General features: G+C 39.0%; 1 protein-coding gene across 7 annotated transcripts in view; it reads left to right on the top strand.

The window, feature by feature from the left end:
- Positions 1 to 26,548, top strand: part of ADAMTS18 (ADAM metallopeptidase with thrombospondin type 1 motif 18) — a 94,635-nt gene that overhangs the window by 27,277 nt on the left and 40,810 nt on the right. For 3 of the 7 annotated variants that reach the window (XM_087940569.1, XM_087940568.1, XM_087940567.1), the window contains exons 4-12: positions 2,265 to 2,547; positions 4,563 to 4,762; positions 10,144 to 10,227; positions 11,862 to 12,021; positions 13,280 to 13,385; positions 19,834 to 19,971; positions 20,073 to 20,238; positions 21,130 to 21,225; positions 21,831 to 21,979. In XM_087940569.1, coding sequence (XP_087796695.1) covers positions 2,265 to 2,547; positions 4,563 to 4,762; positions 10,144 to 10,227; positions 11,862 to 12,021; positions 13,280 to 13,385; positions 19,834 to 19,971; positions 20,073 to 20,238; positions 21,130 to 21,225; positions 21,831 to 21,979 — 1,382 coding nt within the window. Of the gene's footprint in view, positions 1 to 2,264; positions 2,552 to 4,562; positions 4,763 to 10,143; positions 10,228 to 11,861; positions 12,022 to 13,279; positions 13,386 to 19,833; positions 19,972 to 20,072; positions 20,239 to 21,129; positions 21,226 to 21,830; positions 21,980 to 26,548 lie in introns of those variants that run through there. The other 4 variants (XM_026714165.2, XM_087940571.1, XM_087940572.1 and 1 more) reach the window with 4 other exon arrangements.

Here is a 26,548-nt window from a genome sequence, read left to right on the forward strand (position 1 = left end):
GCTATGCTGCACAAAGCAGCTGAGGTTGAAAAAGCAGGAAATAAAGGACAGGTAAGAGCCCAGCCGGGCAGGTGTGCCAAAACAGCAGCAGACATAGAACTGGTTCTGTGTCTGCTGCTCTTCAGAACAACCGGTTCTATAAAGGTGGACAGAACCGGTAGAATCCCACCCCTGATTGAAAATTTGTGGGGCAGACTTTGGCATGCTAATTTACAAAAAACTGGGACTGAGTATGTGAGCCAGTTCATTATTTTGGATTTATTTGCAGAGAGGCTAAAACCTATTAGCTTTGTTATTCCCAGGCTCAAATGCAAGCACCTTCTTAAGTTCTTGCCTCTATTCTGATCGTCCTTTATGTATTTGATGTATGGTCTAAAAGTAGACCTTTAGAAGCTAGGCCAGTGTTTCTCAACCTTGGCAACTTCAACTTCAACTCTGAGAATTCCACAGCCAGTAGGATAAACCAAGAGTCCTCAGTTTTACCCCAAGAAAAGAGACTCTGTTGGTTGAAGATGGCTGATAAGACTTCCTTGCCATGCTGTATGGAGTGAATGGATGAGGAATTTGAAAAGGCTAGTTTGGTTGACAGCTGCCTTCATTTATGGTTTTATGCAACTGACTTTGCCTTCTAATTAAATGCACAAAAGTGGGTTTTCCTACTTAAATAAAAAAAAAAACAAAAGCAAAGATTTCAGGCCTCCTTTAAATGAAAGGAGGAATATGTACCACTGTTTGCATGCAACATTTTTTAAAGTGTACAGTCTACTACTGGTAGTGGCTGTGCATTTAGATGTACTAGCATGCATTAAATTATTTTAGCCTGCCTTGGTTTGGGCAGAGGTTCAAATATGGTTCTATTGATTTTCTATCCCAGGCAGTTTAGTTGAAATGCAGATGCAGAATGTAACTGAAGCATTTCATATGTATAATTAAACATTTATGTTGGTGGACGCAGTGTCTCTCAAACTGGCCTTTAGTTGTGGTTTGGCAGATGAGGCTTTGTAATAGGAACAGGGTCTTAATCAGACCTATTGATTTGGGAGATACTTGATGGCCCCAGATGGAAGAATCTATATCTCTTGTGGTTCTGAAACAGAGGTTAAACTACCATCCACGAAGGACATAGTAACATAGATGTGCTTCAACCATGTGCTGCTGGTTTGTTCAGCTGATTGCTTCTGGCCAAAAGTGTGATGGAAGGCTCCTACTAACTTTCTGTGCTGCTGGTTGAAAGGCTTTTTGGTAATATGGCTTGAAATAAACTTACAATCTGTAATGATGGTAATCAACTTGGGAGTCATCTTGTAACTTGGTACCTTCAGTGTCATCCAAAAGCTGCATTAAGGTGGCTGTAGATTCTAGATTTTAGACTGCCTTCCAGGAGTGCTTTGAAATTCCTTATGGCCACCCTAACTTGGAAGACTTCTTAGTATGTTTTTTACAGTATTTTATAGTATTTCTCCAAGAAGTCCCTCCAGCACATATTTCCTGAATCTGTATGGAGTCACATGGATGTAATTTTTTTCAGCCAAGATTGCAGGAAATATCAGAGAAAGCATTATGAAGATTGAAGTAAAACAATATGGATGCCATCTTCAGGCCTAAAAGCTAGGATTCCATTATTGGAATCCTAGCTTTCATTGGTTGAAAGGATGCTTTGTTTGAAGCTTCATCATAATTAAGTATTAAGTATACGTCTCTAGAACAAAGGTAGATCCAGGGTGAATTAGCTTGAGTGAAGCAGTGGTAGATTAGGAGAATAAAGACAGAATTCCTTGTGCAATTTTTTATTTTTTATTTTATGCACAAGACCCTTCTAGAAAGCAAGAACTTTCTAAAAGTACTTTTGATGGATGACACTTTTCTAGATTGGGATGTGAAAAGGAGGAGGAGGAATTGGAGAAGGAAATAAGCTTCTCTTTAAACTTATTTGCTTCTTTTGGCATTCCTTTGGTGTTTCCTTCTGAAAAATGTTGGAGCCTTTCCAGATCTTCATCCAAGAAAAGTCTTTATGATACCCACTTGTTTTGATGGTTTTAAAACTTACCTAGTGTAAGTTTGGGTAGCTATTGGAAAAACCTAGCACTATAGACCATATACTGACACCAGTAGGGGTTTAGAGATATTAGAGGATTGTTGGATCATCCATCTGAATAGATGCCTCAAAGAAGGATCTAAGCTGATCATTTGTGACTGCATTTGAGAAAACTTTTTTTAGTGAATCTGTTTATAACCATTAGTTTCCTTTATATTTCTGTCTTTAGTCAGGTTTGATAAGGACACAGGAGAATGACTTCCTTATATCACCATTACCTCAACACCTAGCACAGCAACTTCACTATATGCCACCTGCTGGACACCACCCTCATGTATTGTATAAACGGACAGCCGAAGAGAAAGTGCACCAGCACAAAGTAGATCCAAATCTTTACCACTTTCCCCCTGACCGTCACAGCAATCTCACTGCCCACAAGTACCACATTCCAGCTAACGATTACCGCCATGGAAGGTTTCAAAAGCAGCATTTTTGTGGACGGCGCAAGAAATGTATGTAAGGACACTTTCTCTTTCTTTCTCTCTCTCTTTTCCTCTCTCTCTTTGACATAATGACCCTAAGCATATTAGCTTCTTATTGTTGTACTCAAGGTTTGTAGGCTTGATTCAGATGCAGAAGTGTCTGAAGAGTCTGTCACAGAATTTTCTATCTTGGAGCAGACCTTTCCAACAGCTTCAGAAATGGTCTAAACTAAACCAACGTGGGCCATTTGAAATGGTCTGTTTTGGGAGCCAGTCATTTCTGCTATATGCAGTATGGCCACCATAAGAACAGAATGTTCAGAATATCTTTAAGAAGAAGGATCGAGTGCTGGTGTCAATAGATACGTGTGAGCATCTAAAGAGCACATGAAGAACCAGATAATATAGTCTTTTTTTTTTTAGGATGCTAATGGTTCCATACTTTCATAATAGATATTATATCAGACTTCCCAACCTAATGTTCTTTGCACATGTTGGATTACAACTCCCACCTTCCTTCCCTTTTCCAATCTCCCTTCCTTCCTTCCTTCCTTCCTGCCTGCCTGCCTGCCTGCCTGCCTTCCTTCCTTCCTCCCTCCCTTCCTTCCTATAAAACAGGCAGGTATTAAGGGATACGTTTAGCAATACAGTGTATGCTTTGATATTAATATTTCTTCTTTTTAATTATTTCTTTTTTCTCTTTTGCTTCTTAATAGCAAAGGCAAGTCTGATCTCAAGAGAGGGTAGCCTGGAAAATTTCTTAATAAATTATTAATAAAATAATAACATAAATTGGTACCTTTTCCTGATCTTATATTTCCAACTGAAGAGAGCTTTAAGCCTATGCCTTGAAAATAAGATGTAGTGCTTTTACTGTCTATGGCCTAAAAGCTGTGAGACTATAAAGTCATCTCTATGCTGTTTCTCCATCTTTCAGCCCTCTGCTTTCTTCTGTGTCTTTCTAGAAATCTTGGGAAAAGTGTGTATGTGCATATGTTTCATTTATTCTATTTTTGTAGTTAGATTTAAGCACACAACTGTTAATTGCAAATTCAACTGATGTCTGCATCTTTATATGTAGAGGAACAAAAAAAAATCAAAAATCTGTTTCCCAAAAGCACTTACGGGGTAACAGTAAAGACCCAGTTATCCTATGGAAACAAAGTCTTATTGGTCCAACTCAGGAACTTGATCAGTTTTCTTTAGAAAAATACACAGTTTACAGGAGATTCATCCTGCAGCGTGGATGGTTTTGATGCTAATTTTTAAATATGATGTTGGATGGAGCATTGCAAAACCTGGCTCTCGAACATGAGGTCCATTTTGATGAATGCTTTGCATTTCTATTCATTTGGCCCTGATGGGCTTTATTTTATAGCAAACATGTTTCTAGCATTATTCTTCTAAACCTCCTAAAACTTTACTTTCTTGCAGTGTTATTTCTTATCACAATTCTCTACTATCGCTCAGTACAGTATCTCTGTTTTGGAATTGTTGGTGCTCAGGTTGGCCTGCCACCCAACTAAGAAGAAAAGGACTGGATGCATGCACAGCAATACCAACATTTGAACTGGTTTTTTTTTATATACAGTAGAAAAATGTTTGTCAATGTCAGGAACTTAAAAGTTGTGTGGACTTCAATTCCCAGCATCCTGACTAGGGAATTTTGGAAACTGAAGTCCACACATCTTAAAGTTCCAGAGATTGAAAAGCACTGCTGTAAACAAAAAGGAAGGAAATTATTGGAGGTTGATGAATGTGTGTTTCCTGTAGACAAATTTAAAAAAATAGGGAGAGATATTGATTTCAAGATTGTTCACCTTTCTTTGTGTTGCGGGATAACACATTCACTTCCAAAAACTGAGCAAACATATCTTGAAAAGGACTCTGGTTGGCAACTTTTGATTGGCATTTAGCCTTTTTGTGTAATCTCCTAGATTTATTCAGGGTTTTAGCTCCTTGACACCTTAGGATAGAATAACAACAACAACGACAACAAAATCAGTTCTGAGTCTTTTCCAAATCTCTGCTCTGTTTCATTTCAGATAGTCCTAAGCCACCCACTGAAAATACATTCATCTTATCTGACGAATATGGCAGCCAAGTGAGGTTGAAAAGATCTCCCATTAAAAATCAGAAGGGTGGAAGTTTGAATGTTGAAACCCTGGTGGTGGCAGATAGGAAAATGCTGGAGAAGCACAGCAAGGAGAACATTACCACCTATATCTTAACGGTGATGAACATGGTAAGGCAAGATGTTGGACAAATAAACCGTGGCTCTTGGAGTGGGTTCAAGGTTAAGAGGGGTAGCAGTGGAGAAGTTCAGCTTAGCATCTGGATCCCAGGGAAATGCAGTGTACATTTCTAAATGCAACGTATTTGAATTAGGGCTATGTTAGTTTAAAAAGCACACTAAGATTGTTCAGCGTTTCAAGAGAATTTTTTTGCTTTGGGGAAGTTTCATAGGAAACACCGGTTCACATCTGTATGAACCCTTCTGCTTCTAGAAACAAAGTGGAGTGTCTGTCTTAGGGTGCTCAGGCAAAAATGCTTCATCCAGTATTACTTTCTTATTTTATAACCAGTCACAGACTACCATGCGTATCAATTTAAAGTCCAATGAAATATAGTAAAGTGATATAAGAACAACATGAAAACTTGGTACCCCACTTAATGGAAACAGTAATCGGTCCCACGCTAATTACAGAGTTCTGTAAGATACAAATGCAAATTCAGCCTTAGCTAGTGTTGTTTTAGACTCTTTGTCTGCCAAGAGAAGCTTCATGTAAAATTAATCTGGTCTTTGACAGAATGGCCTAATGAGGGGTGTTAGCAGCTTACTATGAGTATCTCTATGTGGGTCAATGATTCACTATTCCCAGACTGACAAGGGCAATTTCTTTCTCCATAAATTTTCTGGAATTGGTCCTTCATACAACTGATGGCAAAATATAAAAAGGGAATAATATGAAAGCAAGCTTTTTCAAGATACACTCAATATATCTAACCATCCAACACTTTCAGGAACTGGAAGAGATTTCTGTTGCTGAATATTACATGACTAAAATCTGTTCCAGCTAATGAAAGTACCATTACTTTGAAGCCAAGCACTTCAATGAAGCAAATTGGGTTGCCCCTGTGCCTCAATTGGGAGAATGATGTCATTCTATGGCACAAAGCATCCTGCTGAGAGGAACCTCAGCTTCCTTGCACTTCCCAATGTACTTGCAGTTTGAGATGTGCAGCTAGAAAATGATTTGCAACTTGCATTATTGATTAAGAGTATCAACACATCTCTGCCCATTTGAACAGGATAGAGCCAATCTGGCTTGGCCTAAGATTTATCTAGTGTAGCATTATGGTGATCAGGCATTCCCTAATGGAAGCTCACAAGGAGATGTATATTCATGCATATACAAATTGCAAATGAAGATGAAATATATCAGAGATTATGGGACTCAAGAAACTATGCACAAATAACATCAGAGCACTCAACAAGGGGATGCTGAGAATGATTATAGTTTGATAATGTTGGTTATCTATCATCTATCTGTCATCTATTAATATTGATTACCTATCTATCCATCAATTATCTATCTATCTACCTACCTACCTACCTACCTACCTACCTACTTACCTACCTACCTACCGTGTTTCTCCAACAATACGGCCTCCACCAATAGGAAGGCCCAGCATGATTTCTAGGCATGAGGTGAAATTAATTCCCCGCCATTTCTCACATCGTTCATTAGAACTACATGAGGTGAAGAGAAATGGGGGAGAAGGGTGGGGGGATGGGGAGAAAACTTGTCTTTAGGAGTGCCCTGCAGGTAGCCTAGGCTAGAATACCCCGATAGCCGATAGAAGCTCCCCGAAGGCAGAGTCCCCAGCTAAATCAGGGCATGGTGTGGCTACCTGTGTCCCCTCACCTTTAGGCACTCTCTTTCGGGCGATGGAAGCTCCCCAAGTGCAGTCACCAGCCACTTTGATCAGCTGGTAGAAGCGGCCTCGGGGCGAGGGCATACACACACTCCCCTCGCCATGAGGCCACTTCTACCGGCCGATTGAAGTGGCTGGTGACTGCATTTGGGGAGCTTCCATAGCCTGAAAGAGCTAATGGAAGGGGACACGGGCAGCCACGCCTCGCCCCAAAGCGGCTGGGGACTCTGCTTTCAAGGGAGCTTTCATCGGCCGATAGAAGCGGCCTTGCGGCAAGGTATGTGCATATGGGCCGCTCTAGGTGTGGGAGGGCCTAGCCGTTTTTTCAGGGCCCGGCCTTATTTTGTGAGAAACATGGTATCTATCTATCTATCTGCTAGATCTACCTACCTACCTACCTACCTACCTAGTATCTATCATCTACCTACCTATCTACCTAGTCTACTTATGGGTGGTAGACAAAACAAAATACATAAAACAGAATAAAAAGTTAAAGTGGTAGCAAGCATACAGAGAAGGCATCAGATAATGATCATATAACCACCCCGAATGCTCCACCCTATCATGATAGCCCAAAGCTCATTTCTGGAAGGCTAACAGGGTTGGGCCAGCTTCACCTCTGGAACAATGATGTTAATCAAGACAGAGTTTACAGCAGGAAGGTGTTCTTCCTAGAATTCTCCCAGTGAAACTCACAGGCTGACACCTCTTCTACTGGACCTAATGGGATGGGTAGATGTCACTGGGGAGAGGTGGTCCCTCAAAAAACCTCCCGTGCCATATAGATCTTTAAAAGTCATAACTAACACCTTGAATTGGATCCAGAGGCAACCTGGGAAACAATGCAGCTGGCAAAGCAGAGGTGTAATGCATGTCATTCTTGAAGCCTACGTAACTGCTCCTGCTATTACATTTTGTGTCAGCTGAAGCTTCTGAATACTCCTCAAGAGCTGCCAGCCGATAGTGTGTTACAGTGGTCCATCTGGAAGACACCTAGGACCCAAGTGCTTATGAATATTATTATTAGAATATTTATTCATCTATCTCTTCTGAATGTACTACTACTCAAGCAGAGAAGGCTCTTCGAAAGAGGCTCGGTTTAGTATTTGCCGGATGGTCTTGCAAGCGACAAAGATAGACAAAAGGTACTGCATGGAGCTTTCATAAGCCATTTTTTTTTCTGCCACAGGATTTGACTGGGTCCATGCCCAGCACTGATACAAATAAGCCACGTTGTCACGTTGGATTAAATAGCACAAAGCCATCAATGCTGTGGCCTTGCTTGAGTGTTTATGCTTTGCTTCAAAGTGAGGAAGGAAATGAGGTTATGAACTTGCTCCCTCTTTTCCCTCCTGACCTTTTTCCTCGCTTGTGTTAGCAGGAGTGGGAGTGCATATTTGCTTCTTTGGCAGTAGACCCAACTACTTGAACCCTTCATTAATAAGAAGGGTGCATAGAGCCTGAAGTTCAGGACAGAGGAGATACCAAGGTATATTATTTCCTGGCAGAAGGAATTTAAAGATTTGGTCTCAGGCTATAACACGCTTGCTGACTTCTGAAAGATCATTGTCTGATCTTATGAATTTACCTATTTAAGACTGTTTTCTGGACATTTTCCGTAGTTGATTCCTCCTTTTGCAGTGGCTTTCTAAGGTTCAGATATGGCATTGAGCCCTATTGCTGTCAGGTTTCCAAGTGATGAAATCCGTTTAAAAAGAAAAGTACAAAGTCCATCTTCAAAAAATATTTCTTTTATTTAGGAAAGCATCAAATGGGCAAAGTCCATGGTATTTCCAGATTTGACGCAACCCAGAATTACCCCACAATATTACAAGTTAGAAACAACCCCCCAAAGTCACATTCTCCAATAGAAGTAATTCAACATTGCTTGATGTCACAAATCTCCACCGCAAAGCGCCCAGCAAGGACAGCTCATATCCCATGGGAAGAAATATTTATTTATTTATTTATTTGATTTGTCGATCTCTTACAAGATAATAGGTATAAGTACAAACATAGTTATGGATACATGAAATGGGTACATATAAGAAAAATAAAAAGAAACAATAGGACAGGGACGGTAGGCATGTTGGTACACTTATGCACGTCCCCTACAGACCTCTTAGGAAAGGGGTAGTAAGGTCAATAGTAAACAGTCTAAGATTAAAGATTTTGGGGTTTGGGGAAGAAACCACAGAGTCAGGAAGAGTATTCCAAACATTGACCACTCTGTTGCTGAAGTTGTATTTCCTGCAATCAAGTTTGGTGCTGTTAACCTTGACTTTGTATCTATTGTGTGCTCTTGTATTGTTATGGTTGAAGCTGAAGTATTCATTGACAGGTAAGTCATTGCAATGTATGATTTTATATACTATACTTAGATCAGACCGAAGGCACGTAGTTCTAGGTTTTCTAGGTCTAGAATTTCAAGTCTGGTGGCATAAGGTATTCTGCAACGAGTAGAGGAGTGGAGAACTCTTCTTGTGAAATATTTCTGGACTTTCTCAACTGTGTTAATATCAGATACATAATGCGGGTTCCAGACTGATTAGCTGTATTCAAGTATTGGTCTAGCAAATGTTTTGTATGCTCTAGTTAGTTGTGTAATATTACCAGAGAAAAAGCTACATAGGATTAGGTTAACAACTCTTGATGTCTTTTTGGCTATGTAGTTACAGTGGGCTCTAGCACTTAGGTCATTAGAGATGAGTACTCCAAGGTCCTTGATAGAGTTTGGATCATCAACAAGGTCTTGACTATTCAGCTTGTATTTTATTTTCTGATTTTTTTTGCCAATATGTAAGTCAGAGCATTTATTTGTTGAGATTGGAAGTTGCCATTTGTTTGACCATTCTGATACATAGTCAAAGTCTTTTTGAAGGGTATTTTCTGTGGTGTTGCAACTCTCTTTATCTCCACTCCTCCCCCCTTAGGAATGTGTCAAGCCCGAAACCTTTCCCCCATGACTGCCACAGAGAAAGTAAGAAAAAGAATATATCTACTAAGACTAACTAAAATGGCTACACTTATGTCAATTTCGGGCTTGACAATTGCTCTATTAAGCCATGATTTGTTTAATTGTCAACCACAATTGGTTCGATAATTTATATGATAACCAAAACTTAAAAGCTGGTTAGCCAAATGCAGTAATTGGGGCTTCCATAACATGTTATATCAAAACCAAATGTGCAGTAGGAACCTAGCTAAGACAGTTATTTTAATCAACCACTCTGATTTGCAAAACTAGAGAGGAAAGGGGAGTTTTTGTGTGTGTGATTCCAGGCCCTTTTTCCTCCATTATACTTGTTCTCCATTGTCAATGTTTGCATGGTCTGTTAGAGTTTCCATCAAAAATTAGGAATGCTAATATGTCAATCTTGATTATAATTGAATAGATTACTATTGTTGAGATATTTTCAGCTTTTATCACTTATGCCCCCACCCTACCCCATGTTTACCAAAGTGTCTTCAAAATATGCTGGTTTCCACACAATTTTTCCTGCACAATTTTGATGAGGCTCAAACAAAGAGAAATTTTGTTCCTTGTGTCCCTCAAGCTTTTAGTTGTCCATTTCTGTTTTAATTTCATAGTTTTGTCAGGAGTGAATTTCATCTTCCTATCAGTTTTACTTGCCAACCAGTTGTTTCTTCTTCCTTATCTCCTTTGCCATGTTAATCTTTTCACAGGTCTCAAGTCTTTTCAAGGACGGTACAATTGGAAGCGACATCAATATCATTGTTGTGAGCCTTCTTCTTTTGGAGCAAGAACCTGTGAGTAATTTGCCATCATTTTTGGTCAGAATGTGTTTTACACAGAGCTAGGGGTTGCGGCATTGAGGCTCACGCACAAGCCTTTTGCATAAGAAATTGCTCTGAAGAATTTATTTTCATGGTGATTCTCTTGAGTTTATGAACCATATGCAATAACACAATGAGTGTCAAATCCATGACAGTAACCGAGAAAAGTAGTTTCTCACAGGGTTTTGTTTAGCCAGAATTATTACAGGGGAAAAATTGCAAGGATAAGGTAATAGAATCTTGGAAATTGGTTTTGTATATATTTTAGTTTATCCTTTATCAGGTGTACACTAAATTGGGCCCTTCTTAGTTCTCTTTCTAGCACTACCTTGCTTTAAGAGGAAACTCTTCCCCTATTTAGAAGTGGAAGGGAATAGCTATGTGTATTTCTTCTGTGATGTTTGCAAATGTCCTTTGTCCTCTTTAGGCTTTTAGGTGGAAGTCCATTGATTCTCAAGAGTATGTGCCCATGTGTTGTGTTGTTCCTCCTTTTCTTTACCTTCAATTTCCCTTGTTTTTATTCCTCAAATGGAATATGAAAAATGTGAGTGGTGTTGTGTTGTGCTAAGGATGATAAACTGATGGTCTTCCTCAAAATCAAATCAATAAAGGGCTCCAGAAAGGTAAAAGCACTGAAACTGGAACTCAGTTTAATACACACACACACAGTCTCTCTCTCTCTGTCTCCCTCTCTCTCTCCCTCTCCCTCTCTCTCTCTCTCTCTCTCTCTCTCTCACACACACACACAAAACACACACATACACCCCCCCACACACACACACATTCTCTGCAGTGGCTGAAGATCATGTTTCACTTAGCTTTACTCAACAATTTGCCTTTAAAGGTTACATGACTTTAAAAAAAAATGGTTGCCATGCTCTATTGCCTAAGGATTACTACTGGTTTCTGCTATATTTTTATAAGGTTCTTAAACTCACACTCAAGATACTACACATAAAAGATTTTTCATCAGAATGCTAAAGTAGCAAGTTCTTTTTCTGTTTAATGTTATACCAGAGAGGTGCATGTATGTTCTGGCGGCATGCCTTGGTATTATATACATATAATTGAATTTGACTATCATAATAGGTGACAGAGATAACAGTTGATAATTAATTTGGCAGCCTTTCAAGTGTATTTTGAAATGGTTTTTGTTAGATAAGGAACTAAGACAAGGTATAAGTTAAATATAAACAAATGAAAAGGAAAAAAAAACGTGACTGACTTACTGTATTCTCCAGTGGGCAGGACATGAAATAATGGGGTAGAAGCTTGTTAAAGAGAGATCCAACCTTGAAGTAACATGAAGTTTCCTGACATTGAGAACAATTAATCAATGGAATGAAGAGATTGGACAGTGTGCCTGGCATTTTATAAGGTCTCGCCTTGTAGCAAGGAGTTGGGCCAGAAGATCCCCGAGATCCTTTCCCGCCATGTTTCTATGTGGCCTTCAAAACACTGAGTCCTAAACGGCATTGTTTTTAACAATGAAAAGCAAATGCATATTTCATGTTATTCTCTATCTACTTTTTATTGCCTCCCTAGGAATTCTCCTCTCTTTTGTTCCTGGGGATTGAGCTGAGTGATCATCTGTATTTTTTCTGTAGGGGGGACTAGTGATCAACCATCATGCAGACCAGTCACTGAACAGTTTTTGCCAATGGCAGTCAGCTCTGGTTGGAAAGAATGGGAAAAGGCACGACCATGCTATCTTGCTTACTGGATTTGATATTTGCTCCTGGAAGAATGAACCTTGTGACACTTTAGGTAAGACAGAGAAACATGCGAATGTGGACGGCAAATGATCTATTGACAGAAGGGAATATGTGTAGCTCATGGTTCAACTTCGTGCTCCCTGAGCTTGGTGGTTTTCCTGCAGACGTTTCTTTACCCAACTACTACATTGATGATATTAACTAGTTTGGTATTGAAATGTCTGCAAAAAAAAAACCCATCAAACTCAGAAAGAACCAAGGACCCCAAAATGGCTTCAGAATTCATCAGTCAAATCTTGTTTTACTGAACACTGAAATATAACTGTAGATTAACAGAGGTTGCTGTTGCAAGTAGCCAATCAATACCAAACATGCAGATAGTTTGAAGAAGGAGAAATGTGATTGGCTTAGTTGGTACTAAGAATTGTTGTTCTGGATAACTTTCTGTCCATCTGTTATGGACAGTCCTTTAATCTATCTCCTATAAATCATGTCCCAAGATCATGTTCAAAGCTATATATGATATCAGTTAATATTTTTATTAAATTTAAATTTAATTTTATTGTTTATTTTATTATTAATTTTAATATTAAAGTTCATCTGTTGGTTTAATATTTTTAAATATTCTGAATATAGAGAGGAGAAGCAATATTAGGCTCAGGACTACATGAGATGGGAATGTATGCATGTGCACATACAGATATAGGAGCATGGGAAAACATTAAACCTCTCTATGCATGTCTAATCGAAACTCCAAGGCAGACCAATAGGAAAATACAGCTTGTGAAAAATCATACTGATCTCTATTGTTCACTTATTCCGTCAATATTAACAGCAGGAATGAATGACACCCCCAAAGAAGAATTATCTGGGCGAGAGAAACATCCCTGTTTAATGGCCACTGTGCTTTAGGAAGCTTCCCAGTTATGTTGTTTTAGATTTTGGAAATATCGCTAGCCAACCATTCTTAATTTCTCCTGGCTGACTTTCAGAAAAGAATTGGCATCTCTTTTTAAAACCATTTTCCCAGCTGACCTAGACTGATGTTGAGTCAGCAGAGAAAATGAGCTCGTGTTAGTTTTGAAGGCCAGCTGTTGCAGACAAGATGCATTTATCTTGGATTGACCCCATTATTTCCATGTGTCTGTCTATTCCATTTTACACAAGGAAACAAAATATGCTGTGAATGTTCAGCCTCTAAAACGTGGCCTCAATTTCCACAAAGTTAGGTAGCAGCAGAATGCAATTCTTTTCATAATTTCATTCTTTTCCTTCCTCTATGCTTTCTATTTCTTATAATTTCCTGGCAGGCTTTGCTCCAATCAGTGGAATGTGCAGCAAATACCGGAGTTGCACCATCAATGAAGATACTGGCCTTGGTTTGGCATTTACTATTGCCCATGAATCTGGACACAAGTAAGCAATTTCTCATGCATTTTATCCCTACCAAATGCATCAAAAATAAATGCTTTTAATTCATTGTAATCTTGGTATCGTAACGTGGTGCCCTGAGCTATTAATGCTCAGTTTGATGTAAATTTTGGGTTTGGAGATCTGGTCATAGGATTATAGTGGCATTATAACAGAAGGAGAAGACAATATCTTTAATCACCAAAGGTTATAGAGAAATGTCAGAGGACAGTTCAAAGTCAAAATTGATGTATGAAACTCTAGCATAATATTTAGATGGGGGCTACCCCAAAAAGTCATTTTGCCTCCAAATATTGATATGACTTTGGGGGAGGCATCAACATTTGGAAAAATATGGGCATGCCAATATTTTAAAGAAAAGTCAGTTGGGACTCCTTTCTCACAAATGTCTTGGTATTTGCATTATGAATTTGATTCTCTAGCAACATAAAGAATGCATTTGATATGTATTCTCTTGGTTTGCCAAGCATTTGATAAGAATAAAACTGAATTATAGACTTGATTATCAGATATGAATGAGACATTTGGTTTACAGCATACATGTTTATTGAAAGATTCATTACGTTATTTGGAATATTGGAACTTTTGCTTGCTTTTCTAAAAGGTTTTTCTGAATAGACCTAGGTTATTTGTTTTTAAATATCCATTGTCTTTAATGGCTGGAGCTGATGGAAACTTATTTAACACAGATTATGAGTCTTTATCTGAAGATGCTGGGTTCAATAGGTATTTCCTTGTTTCATTAAGTACATTTATCTTCCTACATTGGAAGAATTGTGTTGTAGTCCTTGCGGTCACACAGCTATTTTGAATGCATTTTATTACACATTTGAGATTTTAACACCTACTGTTTTGCACTTAGCATTTATAATAAGGACCAGCAAGGGACATATTCAAACAAGAGATGGTTCTTCATACCCCTGCATTCCCATGGGTTCTGTAGCATCTAACCATGGCTTTGAGCATGGTATCAAGATTAAACCCAAATGTCCTTTTGTGAGGACACTCTATAGAAATGTCTCCCACACAGAAGCTCTCCTTTGTTGGTTGACAGCTCCATTCAGCTCATCCCTTTTTTTTAATCAACAGCCAAAAGCTGCAGTCTTCACATGCTGGGTGAATCCCCAATTCTGCATGAGCTGTTCCAAGCTATTCAGTCCCGACTCTGTAAACACACAGTGAAAAACTGGCTCTGACCTCATGTCTGCATGAGTGGCCCTTTGACTGATTCCTCTTCATCTGAAAGGAAATGAGGAATTAAAAGACTAATCCTAACCCAGTGCTAATTTTTGCCAGGCGTTGTTTCGGTGGGTGGGTGGGAGGCGAACCATAAAAAATGAGTGTCGGAATTCAGTCCTTGGACCTTTTGAATTGAGATGTGCACTGTTTTGTGGGGGAGTGGGGAGGGGAGGGAGAGAGGCAGAACTATGGGAGGGACACACTCAGTTACAACTGAGGCATGCCCACAACCTTCTTCTCAGAATCAATTTTTTTCCTGTTTCAAAAGTCTGCTTAATCACCACAGATTGGTTAATCCTGTTGTGATATAATTCTACCCTTCTTTTCTCAGAGTAATATTATGATAACAGGGATTGGTTAGGTCCCTTCATGGGTCTGTGGATCAGATCACCACATAGATAAGTGGCAAAATGAACTGACAGGCCAAAACCATAAGACACAATCACAGGGTGAGGGAAAGTAAAGAGAGATGTTAATCCAGAGGCAAGGTCAGAAAAAACAGGGATTATCCAGAGATTCAGCCATGTATTTCTCTATGTATCCAATTTGTATTCTGTTAAAGGAATGACCTACTTAACAATGAGGCCAGAACATTTTTATATGTAGTTTTTCTTTAACTCATATTCCTTTTTTATAGTTTGATTAAGGTCCTATTTTTAGACACTTGCTTACCAGAAAGGGTAGCAATTGAATGCCTTTGGACATAACATGGCTTATTTATATATAGTAACTTGTCCTTACAGAACTGGTGGAAATGTTGTTTTCTCCTTCGTAGTTCCTTGATTAGGCTGTTGTTTAGTTGAGATGGATCTTTGAGAATGTTTTTAACTTTCTTAAGGCAGCAGGAGCTATAAAGCTCTTCCAAAGAGGGGAGAAGGAAACCCATGATCTTCCGAGCAATGACATTAACCCTCTGGAGTGCTTTCCTATCTGTCCCTGTACAATTGGCAAATCATACAGAGGTGCAGTAAGTTAAGATACTCTTTATGGTGCAGCGGTAGAAGATCACCAGCAGTTTTTCATTCAGTTGTTGTTTTCTGAGAAGTATAATCTCTGCTGGGCCCTTTTGACCAGGGCTGCAATGTGGGCACCCCAAGTCAAGTCCTCTTTTATGGTAACACCCAGAAACTTAATACTGACCACTTGTTCCACTCTGTCTCCATTGATAAGCAAGGGCTGGATGTCTGATCTGTTCCTTCTATAGTCCACTATAAGCTCCTTGGTTGTATCATCTGCAAATTTAGTAATAGTGTTACTAGCGTGAGTGGGAATGCAGTCATGCACATAAAGAGTATAGAGTAAGGGACTCAACACGCAACCCTGTGGTGTACCAGTGTTAAGAATAAGGGCTGAAGAGGTATGATTACCTAATCTGACCCTGTGTGAGTGGCCAAAAGGCAGATTGAATAAGAAAGTTCATTTGCTTACTGCTTCATTGTTTGACTGGTGTTAACCCCTGCTTATTTGGGTGTGAATTGCTGGAGAGGAAGTGTTCTGGCCCTTTTTGTTTTCTGTTACATAAATTATATAAATGTTGTTTATTTCTATGTGCCTGTAGATGGTTGATTTGTCTGTACCAAGCTTCCCTAGTATTTCCCTGTACTTTTCCCCTAGTATTCCCTAGTATTTTTTCCCTAGTATTTTCCCCTTTCCCTAGTATTTTTTTTAATTTATTAGGATCCTCTCAACTTGAAACTATACTTATATCTGTCCATGTGTTGTGAAATTAAGAAGTTGTCTTCTGACTTATCTGGTGTTCATGAATGTGCTCTGTTAGTCTTCTGCCTTTTAGTGCTTGTTATAGTCTTTATGCTATATGTTTTAGATGACTCCTGTTTTTTCTTCTCGGGCTACTTTGGTTTGCTTAAGATACATATTTTGGAGTTGCTTTGTATGCTTTGGGGATGTGATTATAATAGACTGTTGGCTGTTTGAGATAGTTTTGTTGTATGGCAGTGTTAACATTTTCACAGCTTGTGGTTAGTTTGCTATAATGGATTTGAACAGTCAGATGCTTTTTATGAAGTTATTTGGATATCCACCTTGTTGGAAGATGTCTATGGAGATTTTCAGTCACCTAAGTCATGGTTGTCTCAAAGATGCTTTTTCAAAAGGCAACTAGATTATATTTTATCATTGAGGAAGAAGATGTTTAGCTTCTTATCCAAGAAGCTTCATCAATTCTGACTGGATGGTTAATGAGAGTTTCAGGAGACAGATGTCCTCTGTATATATAATAGAATGAGTTCAGTGAGAATAAAAAAAAACATTATGCGATAATTTTTTTCATGATTTTGCATTATAATCTTTTGGTTTGATGAGTCTACACTAAACAACACTCTTTCTGGGATTTTTCTTCTCCTTTTCCTCTTTTTTTCCTAACTTTCTCTTTCATATAATTGTTGATATCCGGACAGGAAGGATTTATGAAATGCCTTCCAAAAAGAAAAAAGCATCTTGGAGAAACGAAGGTTCATTGCCAATAACTGCTAGGAAATTCCCTCACCACAGTTTGTCCAAGCATACGCCTTTCCAAATGAATAATATGGGAAATTGGCAGCAGTGGTCTTCAGTTGCCTAGAGGCAGACAATCCTTTAGAAGTGCTGCCTAATGCTCCTATCAGCAGTCAGACAGTAATTATGGAGGGGAGAGAATGTTTGAAACAATTATAGGTAGGGTTTTTTTAAAAAAAAAACCTTGTAAGTTTTAATAGAACATCCTTATTTGGAAATGAAGGATATCACCAATGAAGTTGATGTCAATTATGGAAGACAGAAGTTTAAAAATGGAAAAACTAGAAGAGGTAACACCCCCAAATTCTCTATCCAGCTTGTGGAGATAGATAACATTGATGGAGATTCCATAATTAAAATGATTCATTCTCTTAGCAAAAGGCAGAAACGGTGGGCTCTCTTTGCAGGAGTGAGGCCACCATCCCTTCTCAGTGTTATCTCAACCTCAACCATTTTAACATGCCTGGACTCTCAGGATTCTTCAACCAGCATGGTAATTTGGGGAGTTGAAGAACACATATTATAGGTGGCACAACCAGCGAGGCTAGCAAAAATGTTTGAAAATATGTCAGCTAAATATTAGAAATGTAATCGGTATGATACCAGGTTCGTATTATCATATGTGGTGGATATGCCCAAAGGCCAAAAAAAATACTGGACCAAAATACATACTTGGTTAGAAAAAAATGATAAAGCAACATGTAGACTTTAAACCAGAAATACTTTTGTTAGGTATCTTACCAGAACAGTGTAATAAAGGAAATACACATCTAATTTTACATGCGTTAACAGCAGCAAGTATTGTGTTTGCAACAATGGGAAAATGAAGAGATCTACATATCTTAAAGTTGACAAAGTGGAGAAAGACTTTTTTTGGTAACACTACTCCATATGCAAATAATGCATGATCTGAGATGGATGAGGCTGTCATTTTTTTTCAGTCATAGAAGCTGTTGGCAGGGAGACTCGGAGACAGTTTTATTCAACATTTCCTCTCTTTTATTTTCATTTCTGGTGAGTCAGCATCACTGTGGATGGTCCTGAAAGAGATTCATTCCATCTCTTTCTGTTTCTTTTTCATGGGACCAAGGAATAGTAAAAGAAACAGGCATTCCGCTCCAAGCAGTTCCCATTTAACCAATGCTAGAGAAAATAATTAGCTCATTAGCTTGAACGGTGGGTTGTTGGGATTTTCTGAGCTGTTTTCTGATGATGTTACCTAGTTTGGTAATGCAATGTCTGCAAGAAAACCACCAACCTCTGGGAGCACCAAGGGCCCCACAGATCCCTTTTAAGTCACTGAACTAAGTCTGCGAAGCAATGATCTATAGATGTAGTAAAAGGAGAAGGCACATGATTTTTTTTAAAAAAACTGTCCATTGATTTACTCCCCTCTTTTCAACTTTTCCGTCTCTAAAACTTTGACAAGGCTGTTTGGGGGAAAGGAGAAGATATAGAATAGCAGTTTACATATGTGAGTATTGCACTAACAACAGTAGGAATCTAATGCTGTACCTGAACATAAGCCAATTGATCTCTGTCTCAGATACCATTTGTAACTATAAGGTCTTGCCCTATTAATGGCTTTAGATGGCAAAAGATTAATGGGGGAAGCAAATCTTCTTTGAAAAGCAATGCTAAAGTCCAGATTCCATCACTGAGATGGCTGTTTTGTGTCAATAATCACCACCAGCTTTGCAAAATAACACGAGGCATTTAAAAATAAATAAATGCTTAGTCTTCAACTAAGCATTTATTTAGTTTCACACACCACTCTTCTTTTAAGGAATTTCACTGTGGCCTGCATTACCCCCACCACTATTTTTGAAATATCAAGAATAGCTGGTTTGAACTTCAGTTTTCCACAACCTTTTCAAAGGCCTAACTAATAGATCATTCTGGTGTTTTAAAGTCAGTAAATTAGTTCACAAGGCAGAATTCTGGTCTTAAAATATTGCGATCTTAGATCACCCAGATAAGCTTTTATAAGATGATGCCCTCCAGATGTGTCAGAGTTCAGTTACCAGAATTCTCAGTAATGATGACCAATTAATATCATTATAGTAAAAAGATTTATTCCAGTTATAAATTGTCTTATCTTGTTGAGTGCTAGTTGCCCAGTTTTGTGCTACCATCCCTACCATACACTGCACCATTAAATTCAAAACTTCTTTTATATATGTATATGTTTTCTTAAGTTTTCGTGGGTACTTACATGTATGGCATTCAGCTTTGTTCAGGTATTTTCCCACATCATTGTAGTTGTGCTTTTAAAGTTGTAGCAACGTTTCAGCAGGATCTCATCTGCCATCATCAGGCTTCTGTATTGTGTTCGTCTGTGAGTCATGCTAGCATTAGGCAAGCACCAAATTTAAAACAGAAACGGCTGTGTCTGACTCACAGATGAACACAATACAGAAGCCTGATGATGGCAGATGAGATTCTGCCGAAACGTTGCTACAACTTTAAAAGCACAACTATAATGACGTGGGAAAATACCTGAACAAAGCTGAATACCATACATATAAATACCCGCGAAAACTTAAGAAAGTTTATATATATTTATTACAAGTAGGCAGCAGTACTATATTGTATTATATTATAGCAGCAGTATTATATTGTATCTGGCCGTGGTGCTGTAATAAATTGATTTCTTTTTTTTTTTCCCTGGCGTGCCCAGTTTTGGCATGATTCACGATGGAGAAGGAAACCCTTGTCGAAAAGCTGAAGGTAACATCATGTCACCCACTCTCATAGGCAACAATGGAGTGTTTTCATGGTCGGTGTGTAGCCGGCAGTACCTTAACAAGTTTCTCAAGTAAGTCCAAGCCTAGAGAATTGCATTTTTCAAATCTGAAATCTGCAACCAGTTTTTGTGGAAGAGCACAGCTTTTAGGTGGTTGCTGCTCTTTTTCACAGCACTGCTCAGGCAGCTTGTCTGATAGATGAGCCCAAACAAGCTGGACAATACAAGTATCCTGATAAACTCCCAGGACAGATCTACGATGCCGATACACAATGCAAGTGGCAGTTTGGAGGAAAAGCAAAACTCTGCAACTTGAGTTTCGTGAAGGTACTTTTAAATGTGGGTTGCCTTTTTTTAAAATTGCAATTTCCTGACAATGTTAGAACTTGCACCGCGGAAGAACAATGAGATCTTAGCAAGAGGTTTATGAATGAATGGAGGAGTTCCAAGCAGCTCCAGGGTCTTCATGGTCTAAATCTTAAAATGGTTGGGCAAAGACGTGGCTTGCTTTGAAGGTATTGCTTCTGTTGGAAGTCGATGAAGTCCACTGTAACTGCAGGAAAAGGATTGGGCTTACAGGAAGCAAATTGTAGAGAGTATACAATGACTGTATGTCTTTGTGTTGTGGAGGAAGATGAGGATCGAGGAATAAGAATGCCTCAGTTTCCCAATTCATTCATGGCATCTATCGATCATGGGCACAGAGCTCAGTTTTGAGGATATGTAGATACCGGTTGGAGGGAGGTCAATATGAAGATCTATTCAGTCCAGCTCGACTCCTGGTTAGGGCATTTGGGCAGCTTTCTTAACAAAATGACAGATGTTTGTCTGGTCTAGCCAACAAACAGTTTCTCAGGAACTTTCTCACCTGAGGGCTAATGAGTTTTGATCCTATTTAGGATCAAAACTCTTCGATCCTTCCAAAATCAGCCAAGGTCAGCGAGATGCTGCCACCTGCTGAACCATTTGGAAAAGTTATAACCTTACAATCTATTAAAACAGAAGAATAAAACCGTAGAAACAGTTAAACGCTTTACAATATAAATGGCATGGATTATACAGTTTCTAGAAGAACGAAACTCTTGGAATGAAAATGCTGGTTTACCTTGAATATGAAAACTAAAAGTGATAAGAGTGCTCTCTCTCTCTCTCTCCTTCCCTCTCTCTCTCCCCTTCCCTCTCTCCCCTTCTCTCTCTCCCCCCCCCCAAAATATATATATATATATTCAGGATATATGCAAATCACTCTGGTGCCATAAGGTTGGCCATCGATGTGAGACGAAGTTTATGCCTGCTGCAGAAGGGACACTGTGTGGAATAAACATGGTAAATTACAGAAACTGCAATAGAATGCACACCACTTCTGGGCTGAAATGCATGTTTTGGGGGTAGTCGGTAGTTACTTGTTTTGAACATGGAATCTAACAGCACACTATGCCCATGATGGATCTGGGATACTTTTAAAGAATGCATTTGGATCTTGGGATCAAAATCCAGGTTCCAAACCTTTCTTGGTGGATGTGGGAGACAGAAGCAAGAGGTCCCAGCATCAGTATTGTAGCTAGTATGTTCATAGTTATGCTTACAGACAGGCGCCTCCATTTGCTTATAGAAGTAGTAAACTTCTTTGTGATCTTATGATTTATGTATATCGGTAATGTGAAAGTGCTCATACTTAAGTATTCATGTTTAAAATCAGAGCGGATAAGCAGATCCTCCTCCTCCTCCTCCTCGTCCACAATATGGGGAATGAGTAGAGATAATGAAACTGCACTTTACTACTTCTCTCCTCATCCTTAATTTCCATATTTTTTTATCACAAATCTCTTGTCTTTTCCACCCATTCCAGCCCTGACCTTCCCTTTCCCTGAAAGCTGCGCTTGCTTCTAACCCATGCTTTGATTCATTGATTCTATTCCTCTTTCTTTCAGTGGTGTCGAAGGGGCCAGTGTGTACCATTTGGAGACCATGGTCCCAAACCTGTGAATGGCCAGTGGTCAGCATGGACTAGGTGGTCAGATTGTTCTCGGACCTGTGGGGGAGGAGTCACATACCAAGAGAGACATTGCAACAATCCCAAGTAAGGCCTTGCTATCTTATGTTTCTGTTGTTATCTCTAATTCTGGTAGGTGACAATGGAATTCGATTGATTGATTGATAGTGATGTATATGTGTATGAATATATATAATATTCTTCACTATATATTAAAGAATTCCATATTCTTTAATATATATTAATTTGTGTGTGTGTGTGTGTGTGTGTGTGTGTGTGTATGTATATATATATATATATATATATATATATATATATATATATATATATATATATATATATATAGCATATATATGGATCTTGGTCTGGTTTCCCGTAAGATTCGAGCAGGAACGGCTTTCGATGAGTCCCATTCATCATCTTCAGGCTTTTGTCTCGCTCTGTGCTTCAGAGTAATGTGAGATTGCAGCTGCTTCCTCCTTTAACTGCCAGTGGGGGTGGGACTTGATTGGGGGGCTTGGCTGTGTTCATTGAGGTGTTTCATTGTTTGGCGCTGTGATTGGCTGGTGGGTGTTGTGCTCAGGTTAGCTCTGTCAGTTGCTGGGATTTGAGCCAGGCAGTTTGACTTGGTGCAGCCGTGAGCTGCAGCTGCGCACAGTGGTGTCGGCCATACATGAAGCAAACCGACACCCACTATGAAGATGCAGCACAACCACGAACTAGAAGCCAAACAGCAAGATCACAACTCACCAGCTCAAATCCCCAGCAACTAAGACTAACCTGAGCACAACCAAGCCCCCACCTGAACAGAACACGCCCAACCAATCAGAACACGGCAACCCCCAACCAATCAGAACACAGCCAAACCCCCTACCAATGAGAACACACCCCCACCCAATCAGAACATAGCCAAGCCCCCACCCAATCAAGTCCCACCCCCACTGGCAGTTAAAAGGAGGAAGCAGCTGCAATCTCACATTACTCTGAGAAGCACAGAGCCGAGACAGAAGCCTGAAGATGATGAATGAGACTTCATCGAAACGCTGCCTAGATACTTCGAATCTTACGCGAGAAAACCCGAACAACCAAAGATCCATATATATATATTCGTATATGTGTGTGTGTGTGTGTGTGTGTGTGTGTGTGTATGTATATATATATATTCGTATATGTTGTGTGTGTGTGGTGTGTGTGTGTGTGTGTATATATACACATACATACATACATACATACACACACACACACACATACATACATACATACATAGATAGTATTCAGCTTTGTTTGGGTATTTTCCCACGAACAAAGCTGAATACCATACATGTAAGTACCCACGAAAATTTAAGAAAACATACACACACACACACACACACACAGAATACAAAGGATTTTATTAAAAATTAATCATCCCTTTTAATAGCTATCTTTTTCTAAGCATAGCATTTTTAAAAAAAAACATTTTTAATAAATTCATTAGTGGTAGCATGTTAAAAGTAATATTAATGTAATATTGTATAAATTTAAATTTGTACCTTTTCTACAGTTAGCTTTGATTTAAATTTCTTGCCTACAGTATGTTTAGATTTTACTTGAGTTCAGTCTAGTTCAACCACCTGTTTCATGCAGCAGTTAAACAAATGTTCTTGGGAAGTCCATAAGCCATGCAGGAAACCTGTGGCTTTCACTCATATTACTTGCAGAACTTCGTGTTCAATAGCATCCCGTAACCTGAATAATAGTCATTGAGCAAATCTGCCCTCCATAAATTATCTGAAAAATAACTGTGTCATCCACTGCTGCAAAAGCTAGTATGCCTTGTGGCATCTTAAAATATACATTAATCACAAAAAGGGCCCTGAGGCTACCTCAGGTCATGCTTATCATTTTCATCCACTGTGGTCAGCCAGGTGCGTTTGCAAAGCTCACAGCTGTTTTTATTTCTCTCCTCTTCTATAGTTGATTTGGAAAATATGCTGGCCATGATTCAGGAGCCCTCAAAAATGAATTAAGATTTGTAGCCAATTCTGATTCTCTTTCTCCTTCTTCTTGTGTGTTTTCCTTCTTCTCCAATGGGTAGATGACACCACATTTAAAGGCAGTTAAATCTTAACCATTATCTTGTTTTGAGAGGTGTTTCCTTTTATCAGCCCTGAATCTTTCTGCATTGAGTGCATTAGAAATCAGAGAATGCCCCTTTTCTAATATTTTTGTAAGTGTACAAAATACTTCTACCATATCTTCACTTTACTTCAGTGTAACTTAAACAGCCTTAAATGCTGCTTTTCTGGTAGCTACAGCCTCATGATCATTTTGACTGTCCCTTCTTGTACATTTCTCATCTATACAGTGTCTTTTTGGACATACAGTAGCTTTATTACAGAAAGATATTTTGGGGAATAGTAGAGTTTGAGAATAGTAGAGTCAACTTTCTTTGAATACTAGCTACAATTAACTTGTCCAAGAAGTTTAAGACTGGGCTATTCAGTTGAAGGTTGCTGTGCTCCCAGAGAGTTCACAATTTCTATCCAAGAAGGAAATTCATTGTTTCATATCACTTGTCTAGGGGAGAGCATATTTTCCCAAATTCTTTAGCAAAAGGAAGAAAGTTTCTTTTCTCTCAAACAAAGCATTAAACTCCTGGAAACCAAGGCAACAAGTTCCGTCTTGTTTTGCAGATAGATGAGTCCTAGATTGTGCAAATGGCACCTGGGTTCCTGTCTTGCATTTGTTAGCAAGTTCTTTCCATGATGGATTTAACTGAATAGCATATTGTAAGATGATGGCAAGTGGTTTGTAATAGGCTTAACTTCAAGTGATGACTAACAATATAAGGATTTAGGCATCATTTCTCAAATAAATATTATGTGTTGATCTGAACATTTCTTCATAATGTATCCGTACAATTTTATACAAGAAAAGAAATCCTGGATCAACTCAACCAAATTTACCCCAGGGGCAACTTAATGGCATGTATATTTAGGAGTTGTGTGCAGGTGAAAAATGACGTAGCTCTTATTTAACTAAACAAATGATCAATGATATGGAGCCATTAACCACAAGTCAGCTCTGGTCAATCTAGAACCACTTAATATGTCACAAGTAGAAATTCAATATAGGTAGCCCTTGCCTTATTATTATTTGTTTAGTGACTATTTGAAGTAAAAAAGTGACTTACGACCGATCCTCACGCTTATGATCATCATAGAGCCTCGGTGGCACAGTGGTTAGAGTACAGTACTACAGGCTACTTCTGCTGCCTGCCAGCTGCCTTCAGTTTGGCAGTTCAGTTCTCACCAGGCTCAAGGTTGACTCAGCCTTCTATGCTTCTGAGGTGGGTAAAATGAGGACCCAGATTGGTGGGGTCAAGAGGCTGACTCTGTAAACCACTTTGAGAGGTCTGTAAAGCACTGTGAAGTGAAATATAAGTCTAAATGCTATAGCTAAGTGATCAAAATTTGAATGTTTGTCAACGGGCATGTGTTTCCAATGGTTGCAGCATCCTGAGTCATGTGATCTCCATCTGTGACCTTTCCAGCCAGCTTCCCACAAGCAAAGGCAATGGGGTGGAGAGCTGGATTCCCTTAACGACCTGTGTAGTGGTTTGTTTAACAAGCATAACAAAAAAAGGTTACAAAATTGTGTGTGATTCACTTAACTACCTTGCTTAACAATCAAAATTTTGGTTCCAATTGTGGTTGCAAGTTGGGGCTACCTGTAACTAAGTAAGCCAATATATATCTCAAAACTGTAGTGAAGGATCAGATTTTACAATGCTTTGTAAAAAATGAAAAGTCATACAAGATAGCAATAGCACTTAGACTTATAGACTGCTTTATAATGCATTACAGCCCTCTGTAAGTGGTTTAAAGAGTCAGCTTGTTGCCCCCAACAATCTGGGTCCTCATTTTACCGACCTCAGAAGGAAGGAAGGCTAAGTCAACCTTGAGCTTGGTGAGATTCGAACTGCCAAATTGCAGGTAGCTGGCAGTCAGCAGAAGTAGCCTGCAGTTCTGCACTCTGACCACTGTGCCACCATGGCTCAATATGCTTTTATAGTCCCCTTTCCTAAAAGAGCTGCTGGATGTTCTAAATATGTACAGCAGGATGATGTGTATATATAGAAGCAAAATGTGTCCCTGGTTGATTTTTTTGGTTTAAATTAGGAGTGAGACCCTGGAGATTCTCCAGGCTAGTGTATTACATCAAAAAAATTCTCCCCCCTTATAAAAGTTTATTGTGCTGGAAGAGAAGTCACTTCTGAAATTTATTTCAAAGAGGAAAAGAAATTCCCTGAAATGCTTATGAGTGGAGTGTGCTTCTTCCCTCCACACACACACATTTTCACCAGTAGGTAGCCATGAGGCATGGGGGACCATCCTGTGCATTATTATATTAGTCATATCACTATTAGTCAACATTCTCCTCGATTCAACAACAACAAATCAAGAGATGATATCAGAAAGGAGATTTCCCCCATGGGGCCTTTTCTTATTTGGAAATCTAAGCACCCAAGAAGGTTTCAGCATGGCAAGACTATACCTGTAGGAGATTCCATCATTTCCATTAATAAAAATAGCAAAAAAATAAATTCAGAAGCAGTCATTGAGAACCCTGACAATAAGTAGAAAAACATCCTAGGGGAGAAAAAAAAATATG

This window comes from Pseudonaja textilis, chromosome 11, assembly GCF_049901715.1.
Source record: "Pseudonaja textilis isolate UNSWEBS1 chromosome 11, rPseTex1.2, whole genome shotgun sequence".
Taxonomy (NCBI): Eukaryota; Metazoa; Chordata; class Lepidosauria; order Squamata; family Elapidae; genus Pseudonaja; species Pseudonaja textilis.